General features: G+C 46.3%; 1 protein-coding gene across 2 annotated transcripts in view; it reads right to left on the bottom strand.

The window, feature by feature from the left end:
* The window catches only part of CABLES1 (Cdk5 and Abl enzyme substrate 1), a 119,420-nt gene that overhangs the window by 45,626 nt on the left and 54,026 nt on the right, over positions 1-19,768 (bottom strand). Inside the window, exons 2-3 of one of the 2 annotated variants that reach the window (XM_077778070.1) lie at positions 17,845-17,916; positions 12,125-12,217 (exon numbers count right to left, since the gene is read on the bottom strand). In XM_077778070.1, coding sequence (XP_077634196.1) covers positions 12,125-12,153 — 29 coding nt within the window. In that variant the 5' untranslated portion in view covers positions 12,154-12,217; positions 17,845-17,916. Of the gene's footprint in view, positions 1-12,124; positions 12,218-16,515; positions 16,788-17,844; positions 17,917-19,768 lie in introns of those variants that run through there. The other variant, XM_077778071.1, reaches the window with a different exon arrangement.

Below are 19,768 nucleotides of genomic sequence, written 5' to 3'. Positions count from 1 at the left end.
TACATTACATACTTGAATGAAATAAAATAAAACCAAAATGTTCTGTTTCCTCTATTTAAACTCTGATTAGCCATGGGTGGGGGGGATACTTTCCCTTCTCAGGAACAGGCCCCTAACCACAGCATGTGCTGTACTTGGGAGGAGGGCAAAGAGCAGACAACCTGCTGGAATTCCAAGCCTATTCTTCACAGAGACACGTCCCTTCCATCCTGACACAGATAATCTCCCAATTCTGTGAGTCGGAGGAAGAAAGGAGCCTGTGGAGAGGAGGGACAGCCCTGGAGGAGGAGTGGGATTCCAAGAGGTGGGAACAGGGAACGCAGAGGCCAGGGTGAAGGGAACATGATGATCATGGAGCTGTGTCAGGGCCCCAGGCGGTCGGGGTGAAGGAACTGGAGGACCCAGAGCTGGCATGGATTAGATGGAAGAAAGCACCTGAAGGTCTCCACTCAGTAGCCCGCAAATACAAGCTGGTGAGATTCTCACCAACGGATGTGTGTGTCTACTTCTCATGCGTGCTCACACCGCCCCGATCTTCACAGCCACCCTGGGACGGCCAACACCGCGAGGGCCTGAGCACAGCCCTTCACTGCCGGCTCGGGGGCATACCTTATCCCACAGAGCAGGAGTGGTGGAAGGCTCCCGAGAAAGGCTGTATGTGATCTTCCGTTCCTCCCTCCCTCCCACAGATAGTTTCTGAGCACTTACTCTGCCAGACCTTGGGGATCTGACGAACTGACAAAGCCAAGAGCTCCATCCTCACAAATCTTCCAGTTGGGCAGGAGGTACACTTACATAGGGGTGGGAGTGCCCTGACTGAGAAGTGGAGGTTGTTATCCAAGGGACAGGTAACCTGGCCTGAGGGAGGCAAGGTGGGCTTCCTGGAGGAAGTGACACCTAAGCTAAGACCTGAGGGATAAGGGAAAAGAGAAGATAAGCTGGCGGAGGGACTGCCACCAGCCGAAGATGGGAGGAGAGACAGCAGAAGGCCTCTTGAGGAACGCAGTGTGTAAGAAAACGCTCTCCTGACCTCCATGTGCCTGAACCACCAGCATGAGTCACTCTGACCAACACTCACCGCACACTCAAAGCTCAGGTGGGGAGGCTGTTCTCTAGAATATGCACTCCGAGTTGTGCACTTACAAAGAGTTGATTATGCACATCCCCAACCTATTTACTCCAGTTGTGCTTGCTCCTTTTATTTGTTCAACAAAGACGACACAAACTGATCAGATGGGAAGGGGAAACGGAGAAATGCTATAAAAACACCAAGTGCTTTAAAAAGTATTCAAGCAAGGCAAGTCACTGAAAAAAATGAAGCAAGGGATACTAGAAAGATTAGGAAAACACCGAATAACCAATAGAATTTTGCACTTAAGATTCTTGGGTCACTTTAAAGAAGTCTAATCTGAGGGTGTCTGGCTGGTTCAGTCAGAAGAGTATGCAACTCTTGATCTTGGGGTCATGAGTTCAAGCCCCACACTGGGTGCAGAGATTACTTAAAAACATACAAATCTTAAAAAATAAAATAAAATAAGTCCAATCTGAACATGGCAGCCAGAGACAGAGTCTGATCCATGGGCCCAAATGCAAAGAAAAGGCCTGCACCAAAAAAACCCGCTGAGGGGCACCTGCGTGGCTCAGTCGGTTAAGAATCTGATTTCGGCTCAGGTCATGATCTCATGGCTCATGGGTTCGAGCCCTGCAATGGGCTCTGTGCTGACATCTCAGAGCCTGGAGCCTGCTTCAGATTCTGTGTCTCCCTCTCTCTCTGACCCTCCCCTGCTCACACGGTCTTCTCTCTCTCTCTCTCTCAGAAGTAAATAAAACATTAAAAAAAAATTAAAAGACCCCGCTGAATGGGGCACCAGAGTGGCACAGTTAAGCATCCAACTCTTGATCTCAGCCCAGGTCCTGATCTCACAGCTTCAAAAGTTCGAGCCCTGTGTCAGGCTCTGCACTTGGGATTCTCTCCCTTTCTATGCCCCTCCTCCAGCTTGCGCTCTCTCTCAAAGTAAAAATAAACTTTAAAAAATAAATAAAATGTCCTCAAAAAAACAAACAAACAAGAAGCCTGCTGATGGATGACCAACAGCAGGCCTTAAGTTAAAGCACAATGTTTAGGCGACACGGGTAATTTCTGTGATTATTCCTTCCATGGAGCACCAAGCTCTTCTCATAACCATGCACTCACTGTAAATAATTCTGCATCACTGGGTGGCGGCTAGGTGGTACAGATGGAGCAGAAACTCGTTAAGATTACAGGCAAGCTCCTGAAAAGCTTCCCAAACTGGGGAGAGATTGGGTCCTGGGGCAAAGGAAGGCTGGGAGTGGTTCAGACGGTGCCCAGTGATTGTGATGCTGACAGTAACGGAAGCTGTGGCCAGGCGAGCTCCCCACAACAGGACAGGCAGTGGAGCTCATAAGGGCCACACAAGCGAGAAAGGGAGTGTGTCTGCAGGGGCTGCCGTAACATGGGGCCATGCGCTGAACGGCTTACACATGGGAACTGGTGATCTCTTGGTCTGGGAGGCCCAGAGTCCTGGTCTGAGGTGTCCACTGGGCCACGCTCTCTCTGATGACGCCACCAAGGAAGGATCTATGCCAGGTCTCTCTGCCGCCTTCTAGTAGTGCCTCACAGGCAGCAATGTAACACCTGCCTTCATATGGCATTCTCCCTGTGTGCAGCTCTGTCTCCAAGTTTCCCCCTTTTAACAAGGGCACCAATATCAAGATTACGGGCCCACCTTGCTCTGGTACAATATCAACTACTTGCATCTGCAATGACTATTTCCAAATAAGATTACATTCTGAAGTAGTGGGGTTGGTACTCAGCCTAAGAATTCACTAACAGGGAGACAGGAGGAAAACAAGCTGAGCGTGAGTTAGGAAGTCTCCCCTCGAGCCCTGGAGCCCTCTGCTACCTGCTCTCGTGCACCTGCAAGACAGCACTGGGAGTGGTGTCCTGAGCCTCATGCTCTGGCCCAAAGGCCTCTGCGTTATGGGTTTCTCCTCCAACTGCTGCATGCCACTGGTGGGGACCACCATCTGCTCTCTCCTGGGCTGCCAGGCCCTCTCACCAAGCAGAGAACTGAAGCAAAACCACCAAGAGAAGGTTCTGTCCAACTCCCAAACTTTTCCTCTGTGGCTCATTTTATTTCCTATAAATTAAACCGGTTGAAAAGAAGCAACAAGTGCTCGTACACATCTGCACATGTGGAGCACTGAAAATAATCCTTTCAGAGCTTGCTTGGTGCCAAGTCCAAGTATAACCTCCCTGTTTCTCAGAAAGGGACAAATAATAAAACACAGCATGTGGTGCCGGCCCCAAGGCACAAGCACCCCTAGCAGGTGGTCTGCATGCGCAGCTCCTCCTCCTCTCCCAGCACCGGGGAAGGTGCAAAGGAAAGCCACTGGGTCAATACATTGGAGGGAGATTCTGGGGGCCATTTTGGACGGCATCCAAGTGAGGCTTGGGGACTGCTGAAGCCTTCTTCAGTCTGTCCACTCAGAGCCCCTCAGGCCTGAGGTTGTGGTGACGGCGGGTTACAGACAGAAAACACAAATAAAGATCCTGCTGTGCCAGTCCGGGCTACTGGGGATGGCAGGTTCGGGTTTTTTAACGAGCAACGCGAGTTCTCTGATGGGAAAAGCATGCTCAGGAAGGGCATGGAACTTCAGAGAAGCAGCTCAACATCTATCAAATCAGATGCATTCATCTGAGGGAGAAAAGGCAATGCCATTTTCCCCACTTTCGAGAAGGCCAGTCCACAACTTAACTAGGGGTTTTATTTTTTTTTTTTGAGATGTGCCATTTCCTCCAACTCATTTTCCCAACTAAACCAGGCTGCCAGATTGGGACTGATGAGATCACAGGCAAGCTCTTAATTTAGTTATTACCCATCCCCTGCTCTCCCTCCAAAATTTTCAGTATAAAAAGGAAAGGCTACAACTTGACTTCAGTTACCATACTTTTACCACCTCACTTTAGAAAGCAGATAAAGGGCGCCGAAATCTTTTATATTTTTTCCTTCCTACTGAGTCCACACTTTAAAGAGGCAACGGTCTGGCCCACTTCTTTGTCGTTCTCAAATCCTTTTAAACCTCTGAAAATTCCTCCCAAAGGATGAGACAGTCATCCCAGTCAGTCACGGCCAAGAACATTTCTCCGCCTGTTCCCAGTGAAATGGTTTGCAAAGCAGACCCAGGAGGTGGGCACTTCCAGTGTACTTAGCAGCCAGACGTTTGAAAACCAGATGACTTCCAAACGGTGCCAAATAATGGCTGCAGGCCTGAGGGAGAGGGGTCACCCATTTGAAATGACAGCTCTTGTCTCCTATCATTCTCAAAGACAAATGTTTGTGGCTCGGGAACTGGAAGCACCACGAGAAAAGGTCCTTTTCTAATAGGACCATGAAGGTCACTAAACATTCCTGAAAGGTCACTAGGCCACGTGCTAGTCTTTGATCTGCAGGCTTGGAAGCTCCACCTTACGTTCCGATGCCCCAGTTCTATCTCACCAGCAATCAGGTCTCCACTTGTGCTAGCTAGCCTTGTAATGGCAGTCACTTTCAAGGGTGCATCTTATCCCTGAGGACCGAGATCTGTCTTCACTTGTGTTTAACCTCTTCTTGCCAGCAGACAGTGGGGCCCGTAGCACAGATGCAGCGGAAATCGAAGGGCGACTGGCTTTTCTCTACTCAGCAGCAGCTCCCACTTGCCAACCACCCTCCTACAACAGGATTTTCTCTCAGAGGGCCTGTTCCAGACACTCTGGCATGGGATCACTGCTGATCACTGGTCATCTCTCTTTTGTGACAGAGGGTTTGCTCATATATTTGTAACAACTTTTTAGAGACCTCAAGTCATTTTTAGAAGTTTATTTATTTTGAGAGAGACAGGGCGAATGAGTCGAGGAGGAGCAAAGAGAGGGGAAGAGAGAGAATCCCAAGCAGGCTTGATCCCGTGAACCAGGAGATGATGAACTGGGTGGAAATCAAGGGTTGGGTGCCCAACCAACCAAGCCACCCAGGCACGACTCAAGTCATTTTTAAACTTCATTAGCAGGGGGGCACCCTGGGTGGCTCAGTCGGTTAAGCGTCTGACTTTGGCTCAGGTCATGATCTTGCGATTTGTGGTTCAAGCCCCACATCAGGCTCATTGCTGAGCCTGGAGCCTGAGCTTAGAGCCCGGAGCCTGCTTTGGGTTCTGTATTTCCCTCTATCAAAAATAAACAAACATTAAAAAATAAAAAAAAAAACCTTCATTACCCCTTTCATAAGACAATATGCAATATACGCATCCCTTAATTTTTGTTAAGAATAAGGTTACCCAAAAGGTCCTGCAATGCTTGCCCTTGAGTTTTGGTTAACCAAAGTGTTCTCGTTCAAATGCAAGCCAGACCACACTGGTCCTCTGCTTGGCACCCTCCATGGCTCTCATCTTGCTGAGAGTAAAAGCAGACGTCATCACAACCCAGCCTGCAGGACTTCTCAGGGCTCACATCCTTCTCTCCCTCTCTGTTCCGCTGACACCAGCTTTCCCACAGTTCCTCAGGCGTGCCCTCCGTGAACGTTCTGGCCTTAGTGACTCTGCAGTGGCCGTCCCACCCACCCTCTGCGTCCTTCCCCGCTGGCGGGGACGGCCCACAGCTGGCTCCCTAACCTCCCTCGGACCTCTCTTACAAGTCTCCACATCAGTGAAGCCTTGGCCCACCAAACGCCCTACCCCCCGGCTGCTACAGCTTTCCTCCACAGCACACCTGTCCTGTCTCTGACAGGACAGGTTCTCTTGGCTGCCTCCCCAGCTGGCCGGTAAGCCCTTAAAGTAGGATCTTTGTCTGCTTTATTTATAGATCCATCCCATCGCTCGAAACAGTCCCAGCACAGGGCAGACTAGTGCCTCTCCAGGTGTCACTCCGCATTCTGTGTTGTGAAGGAACTATGCTACTGGGCACCTTCTGTCTGGATGCACACGTCTCCTTCCCCAAAATGGCTGTTTATATACAGGCAGTTCACTGAAACGAGATGGACAACCTGGCTCTTCCCATTCACTACATGTCATCCATCCACCCTTCTGTAAAGAAGGGGCTGAGAAAATCCTAGTCCGCTGCCACGAGGCCATCCCAGTACAAATCCAGTGTTCTAAAATGGGGTGCTCAGGCTGACCGCAACACGGCAGATGGGGCTGACCAGGGCTGGGTATGAACGTGATACGTTTCCCTCCATTAGGACAAGCTACATTAGCTCACTCCATAGTTCCAACACACTGCTAGCCTATCTGGAAAACATAGTCTATCTAGATTCCAAACGATCTTTCACACGAATGTGTGAAAAGCCTTTATCCTGTACTATAAATGATCATCTACCTCCACTGCACTTATCCCTGCTGAGTTTCAGCTCCGTGAGCTGGGCTTAGCATTTCCAGCTATCGTGGGACTGAGTTGCGTGGTCTTCATCTGTAACACATTCTCCTTCTCTTCCTGCCTTTGGTCTCCCATACAGGCCACAGTGAGGCTTACTGGCCTTCCCTCTGCAGAGGAGGCAATGTGCTCGAGGGAGTACCATGTGCTGTTCTTCAACCTCCTTTCAGGCTGACTAGAGCCGGCTAACAACTTCCCGCTGCCTGCAGGTTCTCCAGCTTCACAATCACCCAGCAAACGCTGGCATGTGCGATGATGACGAGCAGTCTAACATTTCGCTGAGATCAAGAAATGTCATGTCTACGGCAGTCCTTTCATTTCCTAACCTAGTTATTCCATCAATACAGAGATGAAGTTAACTTAGCATGACTTTTTCCTCTCAGTGAAGTCATGCTGACTTCTGAAAACCATCTGTTTCCCAGTCCTTTCCAGAGCTGTTAGCAATCCGCTCTAGGCTGGCTTGCTAGCCTATGATTATTAGAACTCACCCTCTGCTACCACCTTCGTCTCTTTTTGACTTTTTGAAGGCAACATCTGGCTACCATTCGACTTAGAACTTCTTTTATTCTCCATGGCATTTTAAAGATCATCTGTGTTTCTGAACTCTTTCCATTTCCTGGGATCTAGTCCTAAAGACTAGAACTCACTCAGAATGTAAGGCTTCTCCATTTGCTTCTTCCACAATAAATGATATCTATTTATTATGCCTCCAGTGGGCCCAGTGCATTGCTTTATTTAGAGTCTACACTCCACACCTCTATTTGAAGAAGCTATAACACAGCCAGCAGTGGACATCTGCTCTGTCCTTGAACCATTAGCCCCAAGAAGTTTTCCATCCCTCCCCTCCCTCTTCTGAATATGGTTTTAAAAGGACTATAGCTATCGCTTCCATTTTCAGAGTCATTCAGTAAGTACACCCCACTGTGCAAGCACTAGTTCCAAAACCTCCCCATTACCCCACAGAAACTCTCTGTCCCCTCACCCAGTCCCTGGTAACTGCTCATCTACCACTGTCTCTATAAATTTACCTATTCTGGATATTCTGTATTCATGGAATCATACACTGTGTGACCCTTTGTGTCTTGCTTATTTCGGTCAGCATAACGTTCTCCCAGTTTGTACGTATTGTAGCATGTATCAGCACTTTATTCCTTATTATGGCTGAATAACATTCCTTTGTATGAACATGGCATGTTTTGTTTATCCACTTAACTGTTCATGGACACTTGGGTTGTGTCCACCTTTTGGCTGTTGTAAATGATGCTGCTATGAACACGGGCATACGACTAAGTGTTGAATTCCTCTTTTGAATTCTTTCAGGCATTAACCTGGTGGTGGGTCATAGGATAATTTTACGTTTAATTTTTTGAGGAACTGCCAAACTGTTTTCTGTAGTGGCTGCACCATTTTACAATCCTACCAGCCACGTGTGAGGGTGCCAATTTTTCTTTCTTTTCATCAGTCTTTACTTCACTATGGACTTGAGGGCCCTTCACACTATTCTTAAAAGTTTTCTTGAGCCATTCTTTTATTAGTCTTTGGTCTTTAGCTAATGGATTTTAAAAATTAGAATTCAATAGTTTTCTCAAAATTCGCCATGACATGCTGTCTTATAATATTTGGATTTTCATCTCCCACTTCCCCCATTGATTAGGAGAATGAGCTTTAAAATCCAAGGCCTGGATCTGGATTCCACTCCCTACTTTCCAGGCGTGCACTCCAGCTTCCTCCTTTGTAAACTGGGATGATGTGTGTTTTTGTTTCCTATGGCTGCAGTAACAAATTATCATAAAGTCAGTGGCTTAAAACAAAAGAGTTATTATGACTCTGGTGGTCAAAACTCTGAAATGGGTCTCGTGGTGCTAACACAGAGGGATTAGTGCCAGTTCCCAAAGAAGGAAGGCTCAAAAGAGTATCTGTTTTTTTGCCTTTTCTAGGGGCTGCCATATTCCTCGGCTTATGGCCTCTTTTTCCATCTTCAAAGCCAGCCATGGCCAGTTAAGTCTTTCTCACATCATATCACTCTGACACTGACTCTCCTACCTCCTTCTTCTACCTTTAAGAACCCGGCGATTATATTGGGCAAACCCAGATAATCCAAGATAATCCTGTTATTTTAAGGGCAGCTGGTCAGAGACCTCAGCTCCCCCTTGCCAAGTAACCAACCTATTTACAGGTCCTAAGGGTATGACATGGACATCTCTGGGGGGCCTCATTCTACTTAGCACAGCAATAGCAATACCTTCCTCATAAGGCTGTCTCAAGGATTATCTGTGTTTCTAAATTCTTTCCATTCATCAAGATACATAGTTCTGAAGACTGAGAGTCATCTGAAAGGTCTGTCTCCTCACTTACTCAACAAACACCTCCTGAGTTGAGTTAATGAAATAAAGTACTGAGAGCCTGATACCCAGTAAGCACTCAATAAGTGCTACCCATGATCACTTTATGATACTCCTACTTTAAAATCCCTTTTGGACATGTGGTTGCAGCTGCCAGAATTAACTTCGTAGTCTGAATGTTCTGAGATCTGTCTTTCTAAAACCCAGCCAAGCACTGCTTTTCACAAACATCAAGTCCAACACAACTTTCCCATCACCAACCTGTCTTTGTGTTACCACAGAGGTGAAAGAGCACAGCAGTCCCCCGACGGCTTCCCCTACCTGCCAGGAGCCGAAGCACCATGCAGGGCGGGTAAAGAACTCGTGACAGTATGTGGTCCCAATGGGAGCTGACGCTTCCATCACTGGGTCTGTAACCTATGCCTAGGCTCCATCCTTCTCAGCCCCACCTCGCTTAAGGGTCTGCAGCATGACCCCAAAACACCCTGAGCTTGGTGCTCTGCACTTTATCCACACACAAAGCCTTCCAGCAGCAGCCCAAGGCCAGTCACACAGAATCCACGGGTTATGAAGAAGGTGAAGGTAGTTTTTCATTAAAGTAGATTTCATCTTCCATCAGAACCACATCTTCCATTGAAGGTGCTCACCTCTACTTCCCATGTCAGTACAGATTCTTCTAACGTCACAGAGAGAGGTGGGAGAACACGAAGCTGGTCAAGACCCCAAGGTTTGTTTCTAAGTGGTAACCCTGATATCACTGATCATTATACCTACTTGGGTTGGATGCAACTATGGTCTTTTATCATACTTGGTTCTCAGCTTTTATGATTTTTTTCTCCTTCCTATCTAACATTGTGCTTCATACACACAGGTTGGGCATGGAGTCTCACAAAAAAATGCTCTTCTCTCCTGGGGTTGGCTGCACTGGTCCTTGCTGAGCCAGGAGCCCAAATGCCCCTCCATACTGGTATCTTGGTCTCATGGTCAGCGGGCTTGGGGACAGAGCAGCCTCAACACCAAGGTCTTCAGTTCCAGAGCAGCAAGTGGGTCCCGGATCCGGCTGCAGTCCTGAGAGGCTGGTCTGTGCTAGTCGGTGGTCACAAGGGGACTCGGGAGCTGGTGCAGCCTTGAGTGGGAACCGCTGAGGGACCGGGCCTGGGAACTCTGCAGGCCCCTTCTCAGTCTCTTTCCTCGGTTACAAGAGGAGGCAGGACACCTCGCTGCAGGGATGCACCCTCTTGTGCAGTGTTGTGCATGCACCTCGGTGCATGGGAGGTGGGAGGTCCGGAGACCCTAGCCGATGCAGCAGTCCCTCCCTTCCCAGAGCAGGAGCAGGAGCTCTCCTCTCCACCGCCGCTGGACCAGAGCTCATCCCCATGTCCCTCCGCCAGGACGATCTCATGCCTGCTGCCCGGCTGTGGTGGGGGCAACTCTCCTTTCCGTTCTCAAAAGGCTGGTCACACCCTCCTATTCATCAGCTCTCAATCACAATTTCCTTCTATCACCTCAGAAACTGTATTTTCTTCTTGGTGTTCTCTCCAGTTCTTTCTTTCATCCATCTAAGGCCGATCCATCCTTGCTAACAACCCAGAGGAAGGAGGGAGAGCCCCCTCTCATCTCCCTCTGGCACAGGAAAGCAGCTCTCACCTGGGCTGACACATAGGGCTGTGGCACAGCCCACAGTCTGTGGGCCCACAACAGCTCTCAGCTTGCTTTCTTGCCCCAAATTCCAGTGCTCAGATCTTCAGATAAGCCCATAATGCTTCCCGGCTCCCTCTGAAAACTCCCCAGCAAAACTGCTAGCAACTGCATGCTTTCTGCACTGTTTATGTTGTTCCTGGGTCAAGGGTGTGCCGGGAAGGCCGGCTCTATCATGCACGCTGGCAGTCCCATCGGCCCACGTGTTTTATTAACTATGTCTTGTCACTACTGTGCCAGGCCAGGTGGCCTGCTGCCTCTGTACCCTCGATAGCATCCGTGCTGTGAGAGGTGGGAAGGCTATCCTACCAGTCTGGCACGTTCCTTTGGCTTGGTCTTAATCGGATTTAGGAATTAAAGGCTATCTATGTTTATTTTATGGTTAAAGAGATTATGAGAAAAACACAACTGTAAATAAATGATGAGCAATTATACTAAAAGTGGCATGACTGAGGTTTAAGTTCAGTTAAGAGCCTCAAAGGAAGAATAAAACACTATGGTCAAAGGAATAAGGCACAGTAAGCGTGAGGGTGAGATGCAGTGAGAGAAATTGAGAGCATTCTTTGCAACCGAGGACAGCCGGGTGTATTTTCACTAAAAGCTCTGTATTTAAAATAGGAATATACACTGATTACACAAACATTATTTGACGAGAGAGTTCAGTTCTGCTATTCTGAAACCACTGAAGAGCTGTAAAATTATGTTTCCTATTTAAGTCAGTTAGAAAAAACAGATACTAACTTCAAGAAAACAAGTCTTTAAAAACTATAATCATCAATGTCATTTTGGGTGTTACACAGTATTGTTTACACCAAATTACACACAGGTATGCTGGGCCTCAGTCATTCCACAAGTCTAACTAAAGACTTGTTTAGCAATTTGCATTTGGTATGGATTAGAGATTATTAGCGGGGCCCATTATGGTTTTCTGTGTATCAGGAGGCAGTAACACAAAATGGTCTTTGTGGCAGGATCTGTGCTCTGGGGCGATGTCTCTAATTCTCCCATTCAAGAGAAACCACTCTCCAGGTCCCAGGTCGGTGGGAGGGAGGCATTCCTAAAAGGTACAGGGCATCAGGGACACTCAGAGGTCTGGGAGTTGTCACCATGCTGCTGTCAGGCTGCCATGAACGAACTTAGCTACTCAGTCATCAGCACGCCAGCAATAAGAATTCTGATCTATTTGTCACCAGGAGTTTTAATATCAAGGTTATGTGAATTTCAATCACCGTAATTTTCATTTAATGGCACTTTCCAAAAGAGCAATGGAAGAGCTGGAGAAACGCGTGCTCCAGATGTCAGCAGGCCCAGGCTTTCGAATTGGGGCCTAAAAAGAACCTGCTGGCAAAGGTGTCATTCTGCTCTCCTAAGGAGAGTCAGCAAAGCCAACACCAAAACCAAGTTCAGGCACAGATCTGGTGAGATATTTACAGACCAGAGCATGTAGCCCTTGTGGCCAAAAAAAAAAAAAGAAAGAAAACAAGGTCCAACAAAGCAGGAAAAAAAAAAAAAAAGCAATGTTTTCAATTTTCCATAAAAATATATTTGAGTGTTATTCAATATTGCATTTGTGGTTAGCCTAGAACTCTTACCAAGCCGCTGGGTGCTACCAAGGAGCATTATTTTCTATCATCTTCTCTNCAGCACTTTGTCACAGTGGTACCTGCCATTCCTGGTATCGTGCTGCCGCATGTTCTTGATAAAATGAATCTTCTTAAAGTTCTTTGGTCTAGGCGAACCTGAGAGAGTTCGACATCTGAAAAATAAAGTCATTTCAAAAACCCGGTCAGTTGCCTGCAGGACAGCTGAGACATCTCTGCACAAAGACAGGAAGGAAGACCAGACAAATGGTTTGAATCACCCCCAAGGATAATGAGGACAATTCTGCTGGAAGCAAGGAAGCTTTAAAAACAACAACAACAACAACAACAACCCAATGAAAGACAACTTCCTTGATAATCCTGATAGTAATTTATATGGGTCTCTGCAAAGCCAACTAATGAAAACTATTGTCCTCAGTTACAATAACATAACCTACACAGATTCCAAAGTCATTATTCTTTCTTGTCATCTTAAAAAGAATCCTCCTGTATCAACACAGGTAATAGGAACAGAAAATGGTAAATTTAAAGAATTTAGAGGGGGAAGAAAAACATTGGAAAATTCAGCTTAAAAACAACGCCAAATCGTTTTTCTTCTGTAGCAGAACTCTGGCCTGGGCCAACTGAACAGCGGCTTCAATGCTGAACTTGACTGTGCCTGGAAGTCACGGCTTTACTCTGAATGAGGTCACAGACCCAGCTAGTGGCTGTTTTCTTTCTTTCTTTCTTTTTTCAAGATAAATTGTAAATGAATATTTGTTGAACAAAATGACTTGGATTCCAATTATTTTTTTCCTGGAATATTTGACATTTGCTTGCACTACAGGACTAACAACAGAACAGACCACGGGCTAAGAAGATCTTATTTGTCTACATATTTTTCAAAGTTCACCTGGCAACCGCAACAAGAAAGAGAGCCATTAAAAAAAAAAAAAAAAATCAACAAACAGGAGTCTGAAATTTGGTCAGGTCTTGAGAAAGGGAGCTGTGATGTTTCCATTTGGGTTTTTGCTACCAAATTTTTGTCTTACTCAAACCTCTCTGCCCATGGGCCCCAAGGGCTGGCTCCTGCCATGGGGTGTGGGTACCGGGGACCTTATGCTTCAAGAGTGAATTTTGGAGTAGCAGTACCTGGCTTCCCAAAGCCACACTGAGGTCTGGACTGGGGCCATCAGATAAGTTCAGTCAGTTCTGAACTTTGAGGCTTCAGTTAAGGCTAATGAGATGACCCAACAAGGACGTACAGTTGAGGGCAGTGGGGATGTGGGGACCTGCTGGGGTATAGGACTGGGGAACGGGCAAGCTCACAGACCTGCATACCCACTCCAAGGGCCCAGCTCAAGGGAAACTGGAAGCTGTCCCCGGTCCAGACCTTAGACATACAAGCCTCTAAGCCCCTTTAGCTACCCTCTAGTAAGGGCCAGCCATTCCCTGAGAGTGCTGAGAATGATTCCCCCCCCTCCCCATTTAATTAAACAAAAACATCATACTGAGGTGAATGAGTACAAGCTAAAGCAGAGACATGGGATCAGATATCTGGTAGCTTTCACCAGGAAAACAGGGTTCCCCAGTCCTTGGGTCTACATGAGGCCTCACAAGGCACGTGCACTACATCAGGGCAGGGTCCACTACATCAGAGAGTCCTCTGAGCCCGTGTGACCCCACAAGACACTTCAGAACACAGTCTTCCCTTCTTCCAGCCCCAAACTCACCTCTAAGTCCGACACCCTGACCTATCACTAATAATATTTCAGATCCCTCTTGGCGTTGTTGTGAGGATTAAATGTTAACAATACATATAAGAGAGTCATCAACTGTCAGGTGACACATCCAAATACAAGCTTTCACATTCGTACGTGTGTATACACATGTAAACAGTCGCAGACAAATTTCAGTGCTATGGTTATTAACTGACCATTAGCCACAAAGGATGTATATTTTGTTATTATTTGCTTCCCATATTTTTAAAATTGCAGCTGTGACTAAGGGTCATGAATTCTTGGTTTAAGACAGATTCTTTTAAATACCTGTATCTAGGAGATGCTTCCTGTGGCCTTCAGACAGGGTTTGAATAGACAGCATCCATCCATCCCCCTTCCTACTCTAGGGTTCCAAAGTTAGTCTTACTGAGGTTCAAGGCCATATATGAAGCCTCACTCTGCCTTCTTTGGGCGGCTTCCTAGAAGCAGACCCAGGACCCTAAACTGCCTTAGTTCTATCTCCAAAATGACTGTTTAAGGCTGCAGGCCATCCAGGGCCCCCAACTATCTCTCACACACACTGCAGAAGGTTACAGAGACATGTAGCCACTGGAGAGAGGAGAATCTCTGCAAACAGAAGGCTATGCTTCCATTGATTTCTGGACAGGGCCTAAGGGTCCAGGAGTGTCCTCACACCCTTATCATGCTTCCTCCCAAGAGTCTCCTGAGCCACCCAGATGGAGGGTAGTGGGCCAAGGGGTAGCAGATAGGTATTCCCGCCCCCCACAGCAGGAAGCTGGTACCGATCCCAGCCCAAAGGACAGAAGACTGAGCTTCTCTCTGCCTCCCATGCCTGCAAAAAGAAGAGCTGTTTGTTACCCTTCAGGTTTGTGCACAAAATTCCCTGGCCTTCTGCTAGGAAGTTGGCAAAAGGGCCACAGGTGGCTCTGGCACTCACAGGGGAAGGAGGCGGCACCAGCTAACACTTATTGGTGCAGCAGCCAACACCCATCAACCGAGACAGGCTGGAAAACAGGAGATGGTGGAGGTGGCTGCCACATTTACCACCACTGAACTGAGGTTTTCCTGGTCCCCTCGTAGCAATGTTCCAAGTCCTTAATACTAGGGAACCAGGTAACCACCAGGCAGGTGGAAAACTCCTCAGTCTAAACACTCTGTGAATGCTTACTTCACTCTAGGTAGATGCAGGACACTAACTTATTAGCAAACTGGGATGTGCAAGAGACAAGCAAAGACTTTGAAAAAGATAACCATATCAGCACCCAATTTTAAGGGCATATGCGATTAATCCAGCCCCTCCTTCAGCAAGTTGTTTGTTGTCTTGCATGTTTTAAAGCAGTCAACTAAGCCACCAGGGAATCTAAGAAATGTTTTAAAAGAGAACTGTGGCATTAGCAACAATTGCCAAGGAAACTGGAAGACCAAGCACTCAGCTTGGTGCAGGTTAAGCAAAGAATGAATTAATTTCACTACCCATTTAAAAACATAGATCTTAAGTGATGTAAAATTAAATTAGTATAGAATGAAATTAAAAACTAATGAATTAATGAAAGATTAGCTTTCTTGTTAGCACTGATTACAGGATACACTTAATTATGCAAAAGATTTTAATAGATGCCTTGCAGCCATTTATTCAATGTGCCGAGTTTAAAAGCCAAGTTGGGCTCATATAATAGCCTTCCGCCCCCACAGTTCCCAAAACATTTCATTGTCATTACTGGTACATTCATTTCACAAAACTGGGAGCTGGAGAGAACCTCAGAGATCAATCTGCCCCTCCCGTTTTATAGATGGGAAAATTGAGGCCCCAGAGAAGCTAAATAAAATGTCCAAGGCCATGCAACCAGTTAGTTAGAAGGATCAGACCAAGAATTCAGGTCCCCTGACTCCTGAACTAACATCCCTCTGCTATCCCATGTCAACTTTATTCCCTAGAAATAAATACATTTGTAAGTTAGTTAGTTTTAATTCTAGTAAAGTTAACCTACACTGTTACATTAGCTTCACATGTACAATATACTGATTCAACAATTCCATACATCACCCAGTGTTCATCGTTTCTAAGTAAATATTAGAACTTTTTTTCTTTAATTTGGAAAAGAAAGGTCTATTAGGGAAAATAAACTCTTCTCAGCCTGCCCAAATCCTTTGGTTTCAGACTTATTTTTTGAATTTTATATTTACCACAAGCGTTTTTGGAAATTAAGTATAGTATTCTATAAGTAAGAATTGGATGAAGTTATAGTGAAGGCAAAGAAGCCCTTTTTAGTGTGCTCAAATGTGGTACAGAGGTGACCAAGTGGCACGTGACCAGAAACAGCAGGTAGTTCCTCCTGGCCCTCCCCCACCCCTGCGTAACCACCTGGAATCCCAGAGGACGGAGTAACATTTTTTACCTGGTTTTCCTTGACTCACAACTATCACACTGCTTTCACCGAGGCTTCTCAGAGACTCTCGAAACACCAAGAGCTCTTCAGTGCTATTCACTGAATTCCCCTTTTGTGGCAGGAGTGACCTTACCTGCCCAAATGCCAAAGCCGCTCAGTGCCTCCTGAGAACCTCTCTCCTCCACTCTCGGGGATTACTCTGGCCCAGAGCCAGCTCCCTAAGTGGACTTCTCATGCAACTTTTTCTAGGACTACTTCAGGAACAAGCTTCTCCCAACATTTAATAGCGAGGGATAGAAGAACATGTACACCCAAGCCCCATTAATCCCAAAGCCACACACTCACCCTAAGATGATCCCAGATGTTACGTACTTTTCCACAAACACTTCAAAAGTGGCCCTGACTTTCTCTTTGGGATGACATCACCGGTGAGACTCAGTCACCCAACACTTTGGATCAGCTCCCCCATCTGTCTACGTGCCACATTCCATCCAGGCGGTCTGTGGACAGGACTAACCCGGGAGTGAAGCATCAGGCGGGAAAAGGGCCGGCTCCAGGGTGAGACCCATGCCAGCACCTTCCCGGGCGCCCGCACTCCCTAGCGCTGTCAGGGCCCTAAACCAAAAGGTGAGCCGACGTGGATTCCGGAAGCTGGTGCGAGCCAATGGGATCGCACGTTCTCCCGGGCCTCCCTCTGCGTCAGCCGCGCATGCCCTGTGAAGCCTTGGCGCATGCCCTGTGAAGCCACCGGGTCCTATGCTGCCTGACCTCCTTTGGGGGGCAGAAGTACCCCCACAATCAACTCAGATCCACTGCCGCAAGGATGGAAGGAGATGTGCTGTGTGAATACGGTCTTCTCCACTCAAGGAGGGATAGGGAACTAAGACACAGAAGGGGGTCATTGGTAAGTTGCAGGATTAGAGGAAGGAAAGCTGCAGGAGGCATAGCACAGCTCAGCAACTGCTGTCACCCAAGCACAGATGCCTCGCAAGCATCTTTCTAATCCCAATGGAAAAATCACTTTCAGCCCCAAGGAAGCCCCCAGAGCTATCCTTATTGAGTTTCCCCAGCAACTACTGATGGAGTCATATGGTGGGCACCTGCTAATGAAGTCCAGGATTGTGATTACTGTGTGTGTCACTGAACATAAGAAAGCTGAGACAATGATGGGCTTGTCTTCATCAAGCATTAGCTTTCAAATTGAAAAGGAAACAGCACCCAAATCCACATGCAAACTGGGCTTTTCCCATACATAACTGAGACTTTATAGTGCTCTAATGGTCCTCAGGGTTGGGATTTCCAAAGTATGAGTCTGGGGATGAGGCCATTATTTTAAAAATTTAATTCTGGGGGTACCTGGGTGGCTCAGTCAGTTATGTGTCCGACATCAGCTCAGGCCATGATCTCCCGGTTTGTGAGTTCAAGCCCTGCATTGGGCTCTGTGCTGACAGCTTAGAGCCCAGAGCCTGCTTCGGATTCTGTGTCTCCCTCTCTCTCTCTCTGCCCCTCCCATGCCCATACTCTATCTCTGTCTCTCAATAATAAATAAACGTTAAAAAATGTTTTCAAAATAAAATAAAATAAAAATTTAATTCTGTAGACATGGACCAAAAAAAAAATCAAACTTTGCCGTATTATACTGCAGGCCATTTACGTGCAACAGTAAAAACTTACCTTCGTAGAGGGGCATTCTCCTCAATATCTTCCAGGGTTTCCAAGGATGATCTCTGGGAAATGAGGCGTCGTCTGCAGAAAGAGGAAAAAACCTAGGAGTTAAAACCGCATTGTAAAATAGAGCAAGAATTTCTGTATATCTGAAACTGTTCTAAAATTTTTTTTTAAAAAGACTGGACAAGAACTGTCTTAAAGAGGCTGCCATGTTCCCAGCCTGGGCCATCTTGCCTTGTTGAATCCGGAGCATTCTCCCTGGTTAATAGAGCCCCTTTGTAATCCTCAGGGAAATGACTGATCCTTTTATGCTACAATTTCCTCAAAAAAAAGACAAGGTGCCTCTTACAGTATATAACTTGGATACTGTGTGCAGTTTTTCTAAAGCATTAGATAATACTGTTATCTATTCAAATATCAGTGGTCTGAACCAGGTTAACTGATAAATATTCATTTTAAAAATCATATTAAATAAAATATGAAAATCATTAGGATGTGATTTAAAAAAAAATTTGTGGTCTCTAGAAGACATTACTCCTCTGGGAGAGTTTCTCAGACACCAAGTAGAAGAGCTATCAGGACATGATTAGGCAAAATATGGACTCTTCCGGGCTCCTAAAGAATTGCAAACCATCTGCTAAAACCTCCTTAATCTAGTTTCTTTTGCCAGATTAAAATAAGAACAGGTCCTAGTTAACTGAGAATACCTGGTATAGGGGCCAGGTTTGCATGGTGGCTGGTACCTTTACAATTAATCCATTTGAACAAAGACCATCATTTCATAGTAAATGATTTGGCTGAGGAGGGTGGATAGAAAAAAATCTGACTGGGTCTTTACCTTGAAAAAAGGGGGACTAAAATGAGAAGGATAAGCTCATTTTATACTATATTTTATAAAATTAGGTTAAGAATATGCAACTATAGCCATGTTCTAATTTGTCCTAAGAACAACAAAAAATGAAACAAATGTTTTAACTTCTGTTTTGTGTTTTCTTTTTCTGACCAACTACCTTTTGCTTTATGTTTTATTTTTAATAAGACAATCAGAAAGGTCATTTTTGCAAACTGATATTCAAGGGCTTCATCAATTTTTGAAGACCCTTTCTTAATCTTTTGGTATCCAATCCTTTCTAAAACAGTCATCTAGAATAGTCTTTGTTCTTCAACGGTAAACTGGCATTCTCTCAGATCTTCATTGTCAATCTGGGAGTACTAAGAGTACTATAACATTACCTTCAGTGTCTTCATGACACGCTAGACCTTTTGCAAGATCTGCAGTGTCACTCTGCAATTAACTTACAGTGAATTTCCATTTCCATCATATTCCCAGATTTCTAACAGTCAGCCAGGCCTGAGGCAATGATTGTGAGGAGACAACGGTCTTACCTGAGAGGCGTGCACAGGGGCTGAAGGAGATGGGAACTGATTTTATAGTTTACAGGTGGCCAATTCATTAGGAAGTGGGGCTGTTCTGCACAGCTCTGTAACTGCAGGGACTCAGCTACCCCAGGACCCCTGTGACAGCACCTTGCAGCTGTGACTTTGACGTGTCCAGACGAAGCACAGCCCTTCCTGGTGCTAGGTCTGCTTGGTACAGAGTCCCAGGCTGGTACAGTTCAAATGTCCAGTTATATCCCCACACAACAGAGCTCTTGGGATCAGGGGCCTTGCATTCCCCATCCAGAGGCAGGTGCAATTTTACAAGGACCATGCACTCTCAGTCAGATGAACTCAGATTTCAGTCCTTGGGCTCAGGGGCTCTGGATATTTAGAAAACTCCGTAATCTTTGGGCCTACGTGAAACAGGAAAAGGAAAATAACAGAGTCCCTAGCACAGGACAAAAAGTGATCAGTAGCTACTAGATTTTGATGACACTCCAGTTCCCCTGGACTGAGGCTGTACTCTGACCTGATTTGACACCCCCCCCCC

This window comes from Crocuta crocuta, unplaced genomic scaffold (genome assembly GCF_008692635.1).
Source record: "Crocuta crocuta isolate KB4526 unplaced genomic scaffold, BGI_CrCroc_1.0 scaffold26, whole genome shotgun sequence".
NCBI lineage: Eukaryota > Metazoa > Chordata > Mammalia > Carnivora > Hyaenidae > Crocuta > Crocuta crocuta.
The sequence above is the reverse complement of the archived record's forward strand: the minus strand, read 5'-3'. Positions and strand labels throughout refer to the sequence as shown.